The sequence below is a fragment of the Pseudophryne corroboree genome, chromosome 8 (assembly GCF_028390025.1).
Source record: "Pseudophryne corroboree isolate aPseCor3 chromosome 8, aPseCor3.hap2, whole genome shotgun sequence".
NCBI lineage: Eukaryota > Metazoa > Chordata > Amphibia > Anura > Myobatrachidae > Pseudophryne > Pseudophryne corroboree.
The window spans coordinates 62,504,076-62,519,273 of NC_086451.1; the positions used below are offsets into that span (position 1 = coordinate 62,504,076).

General features: G+C 46.9%; 1 protein-coding gene across 1 annotated transcript; it reads right to left on the minus strand.

Moving 5' to 3' along the window:
* Positions 1–8,404: 8,404 nt before the first annotated feature.
* Positions 8,405–14,799, minus strand: LOC134947491 (uncharacterized). Its single transcript, XM_063935561.1, has 2 exons — positions 14,550–14,799; positions 8,405–10,738 (listed from the first exon to the last, which is right to left on the minus strand). Exons 1-2 carry the CDS (start codon positions 14,614–14,616, stop codon positions 10,086–10,088), a joined length of 720 nt encoding a protein of 239 aa, XP_063791631.1. The 5' UTR covers positions 14,617–14,799; the 3' UTR covers positions 8,405–10,085.
* Between the last annotated feature and the right edge of the window lie 399 nt (positions 14,800–15,198).

Here is a 15,198-nt window from a genome sequence, read left to right on the forward strand (position 1 = left end):
TGTCCTGACAAGCAGTATAGAAGCTATAGAAAAGTATATATAATATTACTGTATATCAGTACAGAGCGGTGTAACTGTGACACATGTGTCCTGACAAGCAGTATAGAAGCTATAGAAAAGTATATATATTATTGTGTATATCAGTACAGAGCAGTGTAACTGTGACATGTGTGTCCTGACAAGCAGTATAGAAGCTATAGAAAAGTATATATAATATTACTGTATATCAGTACAGAGCGGTGTAACTGTGACCCATGTGTCCTGACAAGCAGTATAGAAGCTATAGAAAAGTATATATATTATTGTATATATCAGTACAGAGCGGTGTAACTGTGACCCATGTGTCCTGACAAGCAGTATAGAAGCTATAGAAAAGTATATATATTATTGTATATATCAGTGCAGAGCGGTGTAACTGTGACCCATGTGTCCTGACAAGCAGTATAGAAGCTATAGAAAAGTATATATATGATTGTATATATCAGTGCAGAGCGGTGTAACTGTGACCCATGTGTCCTGACAAGCAGTATAGAAGCTATAGAAAAGTATATATAATATTACTGTATATCAGTACAGAGCGGTGTAACTGTGACCATGTGTCCTGACAAGCAGTATAGAAGCTATAGAAAAGTATATATATTATTGTATATATCAGTGCAGAGCGGTGTAACTGTGACCCATGTGTCCTGACAAGCAGTATAGAAGCTATAGAAAAGTATATATATTATATACTGGTGATCCCTAGTCCCCACAATGCAGCACACTGATCAGATATTTGCAGCACACTGAGCACAGATATGGAGCGTTTTCAGGCAGAGAACGTAGATATTTTCAGCACACTGAGCACAGATTATTTGCAGCACACTGAGCACAGATATTTGCAGCACACTGAGCACAGATTACGGAGCTTTTCAGGGAGAGAACGCAGCCACGTCCTCTCCGTTCAATCTCCAAAGCACGAGTGAAAATGGCGGCGACGTGCGGCTCCTTATATAGAATACGAATCTCGCGAGAATCCGACAGCGGGATGATGACGTTCGGGCGCGTTCTGGTTAACCGAGCAAGGCGGGAAGATTTGAGGCTGCCTCGGAACCGTGTAAAATAGGTGAAGTTCGGGGGGGTTCGGATCCCGAGGAACCGATCCCGCTCATCTCTAGATATCATATGTATCCCACACGTGAGACTGCATTCCTCTACTCTGTCCCTACATATCTTTATCAGGTTGTATCGCTCAGCAGGGAAACTGGTTTTGATCTGCCTTGCGCTGCTTCCTGCTACAGGGCAGACTGCCACGGACCGCTCTGCTGGATCCCTCCTCTGCCTTCCTTCAAACTCGCTGCCGGTCCCCCTTCTCTCTCATTCCATGCCCCATGCACCCAGGCACCGATATCGGCTTTCCTTATACCTCTAGTTACTTCTTACACAGTGGGTTTACACGTATCTCTATATTGTTTTGGAGTAATCCATAGAAGGATATATACCCTATCATCTATCTATCTATCTATCTATCTATCTATCTATCTATCTATCTATCTATCTATCTATCTATCTGGGCACTCACTGTATCCCATTACACCCATCTTAATTGCAGCACTGCACTTATACAGTTCAGGTGGTTATAAGAGGGAGGCGGTCAATTTATCGGTTATTGGGATCCTGGCTGTCAGGAGACTGATGCCGAATCCCAGCACCCGGTGAAATACCGGTGGTCGGAATCCCGCCATCTGAAATCCCCACTCGGGTGGTGGTCCACGCAACCACCCGAGGGGGACTATAACCTTGTTGCTGCCGGTATTCCGGCTGTCGGGATCCCAGCATCGTCCTTCTGACCACCATGATCCCGACAGCCGGATGTCATACTGATCCCTTATAAGAGAGTAAGGAGGAGATTTACTAAGCAGTGATAAAAGTGTTGCCCATGGCAACAAATCAGCTGCTCTGTATATTTTTATAGTATGCAAATTATAAACCCATAAATTCCAATAGCCCTGGTGTGTCGGGATTACGGCTGCCGGGATTTTGGCGTTGGTATCCTGAGCGCCAGGATCCCGACAGCCAGCATTTTAACTGCATCCCTATAGGATGTCCCAGTGTTGTTTGGTAAATAGGACCCATAGGTGATCATGTAGTCTGAGAATTGACAGTTGCACATTTCCATAGGTGGATCATCTTTATTATACAGTATGTGTGTATGTATTTTCATGATTTTCAGCCAACATTAAACACTGTCTGCTTCTACTAAGCGGCAGTATTATTTGCTGCTGATGTCATTATACCGGTATTACCCGGGGCTGCTGCTTCTTGGTCTCCAGCTCATGGGATATTAGCATGGTCTGCTTTTACAGCTTGGGGGAGGCTTATATTTATTCCCTATGGCCATTTATACTTAATGGACACTTTTAAGACATCTGTGTATATAGAAAATATAAGGACCAGGTACTTATAGCTCCACCTGTCTATCCAGCAGCTACTCAAAATGCTTTGGTGGCAATTACTGGCATCACCTACCTGAATCCTAAGAGTCTGGTACTGGTGAGTTGCTTTGGAGGGTGAAGGAAGGTATCCGGAACCCTCATGTAACATTCACTCCATTGCTCCTTACTGGGAGCCAAACGCGGTACGGTTCCAACTTATTACTGTGTTTGCATTGGGTGGATTTTATATATGGCAGCTATACCTACTTTGTATTAAAAGTGCTTTTTTGCTTATTAGGAAAAAACTTGATTGCGCTATGTTTTCTATGATATGTTGATGTGGACAACTACAAGCAATTTGTTCTCCATGTGATAACCGAGGTTTCGTCCATATTCCTGTAGTGGAAAAGCTCCAACCATTTATCATTTTGGACTCTTTTTTTCACGTCAGTGGACTGATCAGGTGTTTTGCTCTTGGTAGCGCCTAAGGTGTTTTCTTTATTTTTGTGTATTATTTGTCCTTAGTGGGTGGATTCCATTGGAGAATGCTTGGGTGGCTATGTTATACCAAGATAGCACCAGTGCATTTTCCATTTTTAAACTTGTTTGGTGCCTCTCCACAGCAATTATTAATTGTATGCCCCACAATAGTGCCCTAGTTAATTTTCTGATCCATAGTAGTACCCTAGTTAATATTATGCCCCATAAGGAATAGAGTGTAAGCTCCACTGGGGCAGGGTCTGATGTGAATGGCCAAATTGTTGGGCTGCCAGTAAACATTATGCCGCACAGTGGCCCTCATTCCGAGTTGATTGCTATCTGCAGTTGTTCGCTGCGCAGCGATCAGGTTAAAAATTGACATTTCTGCGCATGCGTATGCACCGCAATGGGCAGGCGCGTCGTACAGGTACAATGAGCATCGTGGGTTTGCACAAATTCTAACAAACTTTCCAGTCGCACGGCTGAACGCAGGAAGATTGACTTGAAGTGGGCGTTTCTGGGTGTCAACTGACCATTTTCAGGGAGTGTTTGGAAAAACGCAGGCGTGGCTGGGCGTTTGCTGGGCAGGTGTGTGACAAAAGCCGTCCCACCGTCGTAAGAATCAACGCACACGAAGAGTAACTACAGGGCTGGTCTTGTTCTGCACAAAACGTGTTTGCAGCCGCTCTACTGCACAAGCGTTTGCACTTCTGCAAAGCAGAAATAGACTCCCCCGTGGGCAGCGACAATGCGTTTGCACGGCTGCTAGAAACTGCTAGCGAGCGAACAAATCGGAATGAGGGCCGGTATCGCAAGTTCACATTATGACATACAGTGTGCCCCACTTCATATTATGCGACAATACATTGCCTCTTGTTCATACTGTGTCACATTAGAGTGCCGTCCAGTTCAAATTATGCCACATTACAGTGCCCCCTTACAACTATAACATCTACTGCACACTCCTCTCCCTGAAAATGTAATGTCACACAGTTCAGGCTGGGCAATGGATAAGATCCAATTGCCTAGCAGGCAAATCTGGGAAATAGGTATGCAACTTTATAACTTGGATCTAGGCCCTCTAGGACTCTGGGCCCCCTAGCAGTGGCACCCCTTGCACCCACTATAGTTACGCCTATGTGTCTGTGGATCTGGGTACTCAATCATTGCACTGGAGAGAGAATCTGGTAAGTGGTGTACCGTGATCATTGGGCCTGCATATGGCTGATGTACTGTATTACATATTGTGCACTTTGTTTGGGGTTTAGAGTGGCCAATCCCGGACCATTTTTTTCAATCCCAGGTATCTGGATTGAAAAATGGTCAATCCTGGGATTCCCGGGATAGCCGGGATTGGCTTTTTTCCTGTGTGTCTGCCTGTTTCCCCCTCCCCACCCCACACACATAACTCACAAATACTACAAGGACAGGCGGGTGGGACACTTCCTTCCGGCTCAGCGGCGGGTGACGGCGAGCGACTGACTGCGCAGCGTGACCTCCGACTTTACGTCATGCTGCGCCCGAGAGTGTCAGGATTTTTCTCACGGCACTCCTATGCCAAAAGTTTGTAATGAGAAATTTACGGAGATATTAAATTATGAAAATTGTGTTTATAGGTCATTATTAGGTTTAATTGTGTGGTCAGGGACACGAATTACGTCTGTTACAATTGGCAGCCACCGGCACTGGTTTTGCCTATTACATTCAGTGGTGCCGAGAGGGGGGGGGGGGAGAGGGTACAAATTACCCGGCTAATGTCTGATGAAGGGGCCCAGTGGGGGCCCTGGGCTTCCTCTTCCTTAACTGGCAGCATCAGCTACAGCTCTTCTCCTAAGCCCAGCACACGCTGCTGACTGCTAGGCTGGAGTGTGGCCATGGTGGCGCTTAAAATACAATTTTTTAGGTATTTTTTAAAAGGGTGCATGACCACGCCTCCTGTGATTAGGCCACGGCCGCTGAAAAGTACCTGGGCCCAGCCAGACTCTCTACTGCCTTGTATGTGTGTGTGTGTAATATCTATATCTATCTATCTATCTATCTATCTATCTATCTATCTGGCTGGCACTTTGTCCAAAATATTGCACAATTGCCCGGGTGCCCGCCGTGGGATGACAGGTTATATAAGCAGAAATACTGTGGCACTCTCAGGACTTACTAATGTAACAATATATCCTGGTGATGACCACTAATGTGCAAGTCAACATTTCACTTTATTCAGCTTTAATCATGGTAAGTACTGAAAGTTCTGTGGTATTTCTGCATATATTATATGTGTGTGTATGTGTGCGTGTGCGTGTGCGTGCGTGCGTGCGTGCGTGCGTGTGTGTGTGTACAGTGATTGCACTTACACACTATACCGCATCCTTTATCCCAAAATTACAATGGAGGATCCACTTTCACAAAATAATGGTGTTCCAGGAAATGCGTTCTGCAACCAGTGCAGCTTTTATGTGACTGTCCCACCATCCTACTAGTGAACACTTTTGTCCCAGCTGCTGGGAGGTAAGTCATGCTCCTGTGAGTGGGTACTTCTTGTGTGCTAGACATGCCCCCAAAGTGGTGCAGCAGGTTGTGGCCACATCCCCGGCAGGGGGGCCCTGGGAAGTTACTGTACCGGGGCCCAGGATTTCTCTTGGCAGCCCTGATTACATTGACCATAAATAATTTGAAGTGGTCCTGGACCACCAATCCAAGGCACCCCTGCAAGTGTCCCGAGACACCCCAGGGTGACACAAGAGTGACAGGGAAGGGGGGTATTCCAAAGGTTAGACATGAATCAGTTGGACCTCATTGAAATCATCACTGTTCCATCAATAGATCAGTAGACTCTGCGCTAATCATCATCCAATAACCAGTGTACACAATTTTCATCCTAATTACGCTTTTATCATTTATAATAATGGTACCTATTGGTGCAATCCATAATCTGTATCCCCTCTTATCCCCCACATTCAGACCCTCACCCAATCCTGCTGCTTCCACCTCTGTATTATCTCCAGTATCAGCTCATTTCTTACATTAAAGCTAATAAACACCCTCATTCACCATCCCCATATCTCTCACCTGGATTACTGTAATCCAGAGGTTCCCAAACTGTGTGCCGTGGCTCCCTGGGGTGCCTCGGGACACTTGTAGGGGTGCTCTGGGTTGGTGGTCCAGGACCAATTCAAATTATTCATGGTCAATATAATAGGCAAATCCAGTGCTGGTGGCCGCCAGTCATAAAATATGTGGCCAAACAGAAGCAGATCTTGTCCCTCACCACACAACTGACCCTAAGGATGACATGTAAACGCGATCTACTTATTGAGAAATTTAGAAAGAAATATTACATTAAGAAATTTTTGGCCTAGGGGTGCCGTGAAAAAAATTCGGATATTCTAGGGCGCCATGATTCAAAAAAGTTTGGTAACCATTGCTGTAATCTCTTCCTCTCTGGTGTTCCCAATTACCATCTCGCCCACTCAGTCTACCCTTACCTGTGCTGCCCATCTCATTTTTCTCTCGTCGCTCTACCTCTGCTGTTTAACCTGTGCTAGGTACTCCATGGGCTCCCTATACCCCACAGAATAAAATGCAACTCCTCATACTCACCTACAAAGCCCTTACCTACTCTTTTCCATACAGATCCCTTCTCAGCTCACCTTACACTCCCACCCTCTTGTCTCTGCCAATGACCCTTCCTCTGCTTCCCCCGATCAGCTCTTGCCACTGGCATCTTCAGGATTTCTCCCCCTTTGTGTCCTCTCCTCCCGCAGAAAGTCAGCTGTTGCTGCTGTAGTAGAGCTCTCTCCTCCCCTTCTATTATCTAGTACATAGGTTCTCAAACTCGGTCCTCAGGACCCCACACAGTGCATGTTTTGCAGGTAACCCAGCAGGTGCACAGGTGAATGAATTACTCACAGACACATTTTTAAAGGTCCACAGGTGGAGTTAATCATTTCACATGCCATTCTGTGAGGAGACCTGCAAAACATGCACTGTGTGGGGTCCTGAGGACCGAGTTTGAGAACCTGTGATCTAGTATATTAGTAACGAGATGTGCTAGTCTGTAACCATGTTACATGTATAACCCCTATGGACATTGCTGTGCAGCTCTGGCGTGCTATATAAGTAAGCTGCCTACTGGCTCCCAGGCCTCAGACACATCCCCTCTTACCCCTGATAACATACACACAGGTACAGCACAGGGGGCAGTAAGGGTTATACTCACCCTCCTAATGGCTGAGGATTGCCCCGTGTATGCATCAGTGATACCCAACATAAACCTTACATAAAATAACGACACGGAGACATGAATTTGGCAGAAACTGTTATCTATTTATTTAAATGAGCTTTAAAGGCGTAAACTTAAAGCCATAAACCTAGCCGAGCAAAAGACATGAGCGGCCAGCTCTGCGATCCTTGCGCCTATCGCCCAGCAAACCTATAAGGGATGGAAAGAACTAGAGAAAAAGCTCAGATTGACATGGAAAATAGAAACAGTTCTGTTGGAAACATAATGAAATGAAGATCTGCCAAAAAGAAAAAAAATAGCATGGAAATTCCATGTAAACGAGCTTCAGGCCAATCGAAGCAACATATAGATACAATAGGATAGGAGGTAAAACAAATAAATGGGGGGGGTCACACAAGTAAACTCGGTTAGAGGTAAAACTTAAAACCTGCTGAGGGACATATAATTGAAATCCAATTAGCCAAATCAAGTATAATTAAGCTGAATTAAGTCCATCAGTCTAGGTAAAAAATTGTTAAATCCCTCTAAACTCCCACTGCCAACAGTGGCGAGTAGCTAATCCCCGAGTAGGGAGGACAGGGGGAGACGTACAAGACCAACAAACAGCGCAACAAATCCTGCATGCGCCTAAACGCTGCTAAGCCCTGCGCAAACTATCTAAACCCGCCGGAGCTTAGCCGCACCTAACAGCCTCTTGTCTAGCATACTTAGGGGATAATTCAATCAGTGCCGTTTTTAAAACCTGTCGACAAAAAACAGCACTTTTCGCCTGTTTTTAGCCGAACTTACATGCGACCTATTCAATGCCTGTGACGTTTTTTTTGACTGGTCAAAAAATTCGGTACTAGCTGAAACCACATGTATCTGCGAACTTGCCGCCAATACATGTGTTTTGGTGAATTCATTTTTGGCGCAATTTTTGCCCATGTCGATTCAACAAAAAGACAAAAAGTGAAACGGCATGGGCGAAAATGGATTGTAAACCAGGCGAAAACGCCCGCAATTGAATACCCTGTGTCAAAAAAAAATGCCACTTGATTGAATACCCCCCTTAGCAGCACGCTTCCATGCCCTGACCGCGCTAGTAGAAGAAGGCAACAGCAAAGAGGAGGAGGAAGAGCAAGATCTATCTGACACCCTAAAACAGGGGTGGGGAACCTTTGGCCCTCCAGCCGTTGTTGAACTACACATACCAGCATGCCTTGCTACAGTTTTGCTATTTCGCCATGCTAAAAACTGTTGCAGGGCATGCTGGGATGTGTAGTTCAGCAACATCTGGAGGGCAGCAGGTTCCCCACCCCTGCCCTAAAAGAAGAGGAGAAAGGGCCAGAGCCATTATCGTCTGACTCCCCAGGTGCCTCATGTCAGAGCCGGATTAAGGCGACGCGGGGCCTGGGAACTTAAGTCAAAGGAGATCAGTATGATATGCCGGTGGGCAGGAGACCGACATCAGGATACCGGCGGTGAGCACAACGTGTACCCTCGTGGGCTCAGTGGCGACCTTTGGTTGCCACAGGGTTCTCTTCCCCCTCGGGTGGTGGCGTGGAACACCACCCAAGTGGGGATTTAAACCGGCGGTCGGGATTCCGACTGCCGGCATGTCAGTGGGTTTCAGGATTCCGGGATCCCGACAGGTGGTAAATTGACTGCCTCCCAAGTCAAGGGGACCCCCTATGGATGATATAAATAATGTGTGTGTGTGTGTGTGTGTGTGTGTGTGTGTGTGTGTGTGTGTGTGTGTGTGTGTGTGTGTGTATAAACACACACACACACACAGCATGCTTCCACACACGTATCATACATACACACACACACACACACACACACAATGGGGGTCATTCCGAGTTGATCGTAGCAGTGCTAAATTTAGCACAGCTACGATCATCTTCCCAGACATGTAGGGGGATGCCCAGCACAGGGCTAGTCCGCCCCGCATGTCAGTCCAGGTCCCCCCCACCACACAAGTATAAAAGCATCGCACTGCGGCTGGCTGGGATTGACAAGGTTGGTATAGGCAAGGGCGCAAGGCCCAGTAGTCTTAAATTGTGCAATTAACCACAGGTGTGGTAAGTCGGTGCTAGGCCGTGGTATCTGTTTATCCTATACTAGGCTGCAAGTTGGATAAATCGGCTCTAGGCTGCAGGCGTGGTAAGTCGGTGCTAGGCCGTGGTATTGCTATTCATCCGGCGCTAGGCCGTAGGTTGGATGAGTCGGCGCTACGCCACAGATGTGGTAAGTCGGTGCAAGCTGTGGTATCTCTTGATCCTGCGCTAGGTTGCAGGTTGGATAAGTCGGCGCTATGCCGCAGATGTGGTAAGTCGGCGCTAGGCCGTGGTATCTCTTGATCCAGCAAAAGCCCCCTACACATTGGTCGACCCGCTGCCGAGCTGCCTGACGGCTGATACGGCAGACGGGCGACCCGATGGCTGGGGGGAGGTGACGGGGGGAGTGAAGTTTCTTTACTCCCCTGTCACCTGGGGATGAGATTGTCCATATTGGCCTGCATGCATAAGCGACAGGGCACCAACGATGAACGTGCATGGGGCCATGCATCGTTAGTCGTTGGTGCCTCCACACAGAACGATATGAACGCATAAGCGACAGGGCACCAACGATGAACCTGCACGGGGCCATGCATCGTTAGTCGTTGGTGCCTCCACACGGAACGATATGAACGCATAAGCGACAGGGCACCAACGATGAACGTGCACGGGGCCATGCATCGTTCATCGTTGGTGCCTCCACACGGAACGATATGAACGAGCTCTCGTTCATTAATGAACGAGAACATTCATATCGTTTAGTGCTATCGTCCAGTGTGTAGGGCCCTTTAGACCGCAGGAGGGTGGTAGGAGTAGAGGAGAGAAATCAGTTGGCTGACGAGACTGGACAGAGTGGAGGAGGTGGTATGGAATCTAGAGAAGATGGTGATTTAGATCTTCCTCTTGCCGTATTCAGGAGATCCAACACTCAATTTGCCCTGGGATGCACTCTCTGCGGCACAGGGGACAGCTGGAATGTGTTGCACACCACTGTGAGATGCAGCTTGGATGGTACTTGTGGCTGCAGGGCAGGGTAGACACTCGCTCCCCATCTTGGTACTGCATCAGACAGATAGCACATGACTGTGTCGCTTCATCCCCAGCAATGATGGTAGATTGGAAAAATCTGATCTTTAACTGCAAGGCCTGGACATTCTGCCTGTGCATCTCTTCCACCACAGCTGGCCTGTTCTGTTCCATGATCTCTTCCAAAATGGCCGGGATATTCTGCTCATTGTCAGCTTCCTCAGCGGCTGTCATCATCTGCATGACGATCTCGTGCACCATGTCCGAGAGATTCTGCCTATTCTCCGATGGCTGCTGAGACGCTGGCTGTCGATGACTTGGACCAGGGAGAGAATCTGGACTTGGTCCGTCTGTTGGTGCTATCTCAGGAGCAGGAAGAGGAGAACGGCTTCGGTGTCTTTGCTCCCTCTGAGGTCTCTGTAGACGAGCGGATGTTCCTGCTCTTGACAGATGTTCCTGGGTGTCCTGACGAGATCTTCTTTCACCTCTTTGGCGCTCAGACCGCAGTCTCTCCTCAAATATGGTCTGGGGTGAATCATCTGAAAAGATATATCTTATATAGTAGCCATAACAATTACCTATCGATAACATGTACCAATCAATTGCCGATCAATAACTTGAGTTACAGTAAACATTTTGGTATATCATTGATAGTGTTACACTGTAAGAGACTGTATGAATAAGAGTTGTTTCATTTATTGTAGTTATTTTTTGTAAGTGACATTTCCATTAAGAGCAATATTACAGCATTAAGCAAGAAAGGAACCAATAAGGAGCCGCTCTCATTGGGAGAATGGATCTCTAGGTGTTCCAGTAAGATAAGACACAGAATAATACAGGTAGTACAGAAGGCCTGAGGGGAGCTGCACTAAACAGAAGCGATATAGGGAGACAAGAAAAGCGACAAGAGGGGAAATGAGAGGTAAAAAGGAGGAGGGGGAAGAAAGAAGAGAGTGTTGGTGGGGTGCAGGCAGGAAGGGAGGAGGAAGGGGGGTCATACTTGCCTACCTGACCCTCTCCATGAGGGAGAAAATGCTCTGTTCCTGGACTTTCCTGGTAATGTATGATTGCCATCACCTGTGGCGAAACACCTTTCTTATCAATTAACTAGCTCACCACAGGTGATGGCAATCATACATTACCCAGAAAGTCCAGGAACAGAGCATTTTCTCCCTCATGGAGAGGGTCAGTTAGGCAAGTATGAGGGGGTTGCTGGCATGACAAATCATTAAGTTATAAAATATCAGACCTAAGCAGGGGATATAGTGGAGGAGGCCTCGTTGTGACAAACCCAAGGTGCCCAAATATATTTAAACTGGCTGGGGTGCTCAGGCAGGACGCTAGAAATGTATTCCAGGTGTAGATTTTCCAAATAGAGTTGAGTAGAGCAGAGAAGGGAGGCAGCGCTGGATGTTTCTAATGAGCAGCAACAGTACAATTAGCTGCATTTAGCTGCATGAGTGAGTACTGCTGTGTGTGTCTGCAGCGGAGTAGGGTATGGTAATACCAGTGAGTGTAACATTCAGACGATCAGTCGCTGACCAGAACCCAGTGATTCTCGGACAGAACCACCATAACTATCCCAATGAGCCCCTATAATATCTATAAATGGTCGGAGGGAAAATAAATGAGAAGGCACCAGAGGAACGAGTTCGGCTCAGAGTGGAGATTGGGCTAGATGTGAGGGTGCATTAGTGGGGGTAGAATAGGTGGGAGTAAGGTAATAAAGAGATGTGAGTTAGGGTGTGAGGGCTGCTGGAGAGTCTGGGCTAACCTGTAAGGAACTCCATAAGTGGGTAGCAGAACGGTAAAAACACCTAAAAAAAATTAACTAGTCTTTAAATTGAAAAATGCTGAGGACTGAGCATTAATGGTTCAGGTCCGTGTTTCTTATACTTGGTCCTCAGCACCCCTAACAGGTCATGTTTTCCAGACATCCTGTGTCTCCCTAGACTGTGTCAGTCAGGAGTGAATGCGCTGGAACTTTTGAAATGTGACAGATGCAGCGAGTGATGAGCCCACCTGTGCCCCAGCTAGGGGGTCTGCAGCACGTGGCCTGTCAGCGGTCCTAAGGGCTGAGTATGAGAAACCCCTTAGATCAGTGATGGCTAACTTTGACACTCCAGCTGTTGTTGAACTATACATCCCAACATGCCCTGCATCAGTTTGAGCAAGGCCAAATAGCAAAACTGTAGCAGGGCATGCTGGGATGTGTAGTTCAACAACAGCTGGAGTGTCAAGTTTAGCCATCACTACCTTAGATCATACAATGACTTGGTGATTTTGTGACCTCTGAGACACCATGTTACTTTAGGCCAAGCTGGCTGTGTCCATCTCTGTTCAGCTGCTGGACCCAGAGCTCAGCTGTCAGCTCCTATTTCTCCCTCTGCATTAGTTCCCCATCACTGCGTCCCTCCTCGCTAGTCTGCACCAATGACCTGCTTTGTTCCCTGCGCCAGCGCACTCTCAGGCCTACATAAGCAGAAACACCTCGCACCCACAATTCATCCGGGCATGTCTATCTCACCCTGTACCTTCTCATGGCTGCTGGTGACATCTCACCCAACCCTGGACCCCGTACACTCCCCACTATCTGCTCACACTCCTCTTTCCACCCCAAAACTTTCCATCCAGCTCATGCTTGTAATCCCTCCAACCTGACCCACATATCTCCCATACTCTGTATAGTACATAAACCATAGACCTCAGAGTCACATTACAGTTTCCAGATCGTAGACTGTTGGATGTTAAAATTGGTTGGTAAAATTTAAAATGTATTGAGATAGTTTGCGAGGGGGACTCCGAGATTTTGACTGCCTAGCGGCCTCCACAGGGTTTATTGCGGCACCACTCGCATCCATCAATGATCTACTTAGTTCACTATCACACCCCATTGCCAGTTCATTTTGACACTCAGAGCACATTGCATTGTCATCAGACTGCATCACCACCTCCTATTGGTCCAGCAACTGAAGAGAGATGTCAGCTCAATAGATCCTACATTAGCCTTGTTTTATGTGTGATCCCAGATCCTCAGCACCAGTGTGTTATTTCTGTACAGTACTCATAATGGGTCAGATGGTTTATATAAATATATATATATATATAAAGTGTGAGGCCGGCCATAGAGATAATGGGGGTCATTCCGAGTTGTTCGCTCGTTGCCGATTTTCGCTATGCTGTGATTTGTTGCTAATTGCGCATGCACAAGGCACGCAGGGCGCATGCGCTTAGTTATTTAACTAAAAACCTAGTAGATTTGCTGTGGATCCTGCGTACTTGTGGTTCTCCAAGTACCAGCTTGCGGGGGAGGCTTGCTGGGACTTGTAGTACTGCTACTAAAAACAATATTCATTACTTTCAACAAAGGCTATCAGCCCCCCATCCGCAGCCCATTGGATGGGGGGGACAGTCTCGGGCTTCACCCCTGGCCCTTGGGTGGCTGGGGGGGGGGACCCCTTGATTGAAGGGGTCCCCACTCCCCCAGGGTACCCCGGCCAGGGGTGACTAGTTGGATATTTGATGCCACGGCCGCAAGGCACTGTATAAAAGTGACCCCCGGCTGTGGCATTATCTGTCCAGCTAGTGGAGCCCGGTGCTGGTTTAAAAAATACGGCGGACCCCTACGTTTTTGTCCCCCGTATTTTTGGAACCAGGACCAGGCGCAGAGCCCGGTGCTGGTTGTTTAAATATGGGGGAACCCCTGTCAATTTTTTCCCCATATTTTTGCAACCAGGGCCGGCTCAAAGAGCCCGAGGCTGGTTTGGCTTAGGAGGGGGGACCCCACGCATTTTTTTTTTTTTTTTTTTTTTTTTTACAAGGTGCACAATGAAGCCCTGCGCGGATCTCTCAGATCCGGCCGAGATTCATTGTATTAAAGTCGGCAGTGTTTTACAATTCACTCACGTAAAACACTGCCTAAAAAAACGAATGACATCGACATCGGAAAAACCGAAAATGCAGAATACGGCAGCTTAGTAAATTAGTCGTAATCAATTCAAAAAGTTGCATATTTACACTTTCGATGTCATTCGTGATTGAACTTTGACCTCAAACGGGAAAATACGATTCTTAGTAAATTTACCCCATAGTGTACAAAGTGTATAGGCAGGACATATAACTAATGTGCAGCAAACTCCAACTGCCGCCCGCATGCCACACAGGGTGAGAGGACATAGCAGAGATTTATCACAGCTTGGAGAAAGGTAATGTGGGGAGAGATAAAGTACCAGCCAGTCAGCTCCTTTCATTTTAATGACGGAAGCTGAACGCTTGGTACTTCATCTCTCTCCAATCTTTGATAAATCTTCCCCTTAGATTGGAATCACTGCCCCAAAATATCTCACTTACCGTGATCTCCTTGACGGCTCCAGGTCCGCTGGTCCTCCTGGAGCCGCCGCAGTTCCCTCCGGCTCATTTCCAGATGTTCAATAAATCCACCAAATAGAAAAAATAAATAAAAAAAATGTTCAGGAAAAGCACAGATTTTATTGTGCTCTGAACAACAGGATAAACGCTGGAAGTATAACACTAGCTGCCAAAGCACACTAGCTCGCTCTTCCAAGGCAAGACTATAGTATCAGCCACCAGAGCTTCAACTGTCAACTGCCACTGATGCTGCTGTGCACTGGGCTCCTATACCTGTCCATAGACAAAATGGCGACCTGCCCGCATCACTCACTGCAGTCAGGCGGCCATATTTCTTACTGGCATGGAGAAATCCAGCTACTGAGTATCTGTATTATCATGAATTTTACTGCTGACTAGCTTACACAATATTTCTACAAACTTTCCAATTAAGCCCCACCCACTACCCCATAAGCACAACCCCTGTGCTGTCACAGATTGGGACTTTTGGCTGTAATAGTGATAGTGGGCTGGTATGTCTCATGGTAAATTCTTCTCAATTCCAAATCATTGCTCTACAGTCTGCAACATACTAATCCATAGGCCCCAATTGATAATGCAATAATTTCCATATTATTTTTTATCTGCAGCC

Excerpts from the sequence above, each read along its gene's own strand:
- LOC134947491 (XM_063935561.1), bottom strand. The coding sequence starts at position 14,616 with ATGAGCCGGAGGGAACTGCGGCGGCTCCAGGAGGACCAGCGGACCTGG. Across the intron at positions 10,739-14,549 it reads GAGCCGTCAAGGAGATCACG|ATGATTCACCCCAGACCATA; the intron begins GTAAGTGAGATA and ends ATATCTTTTCAG.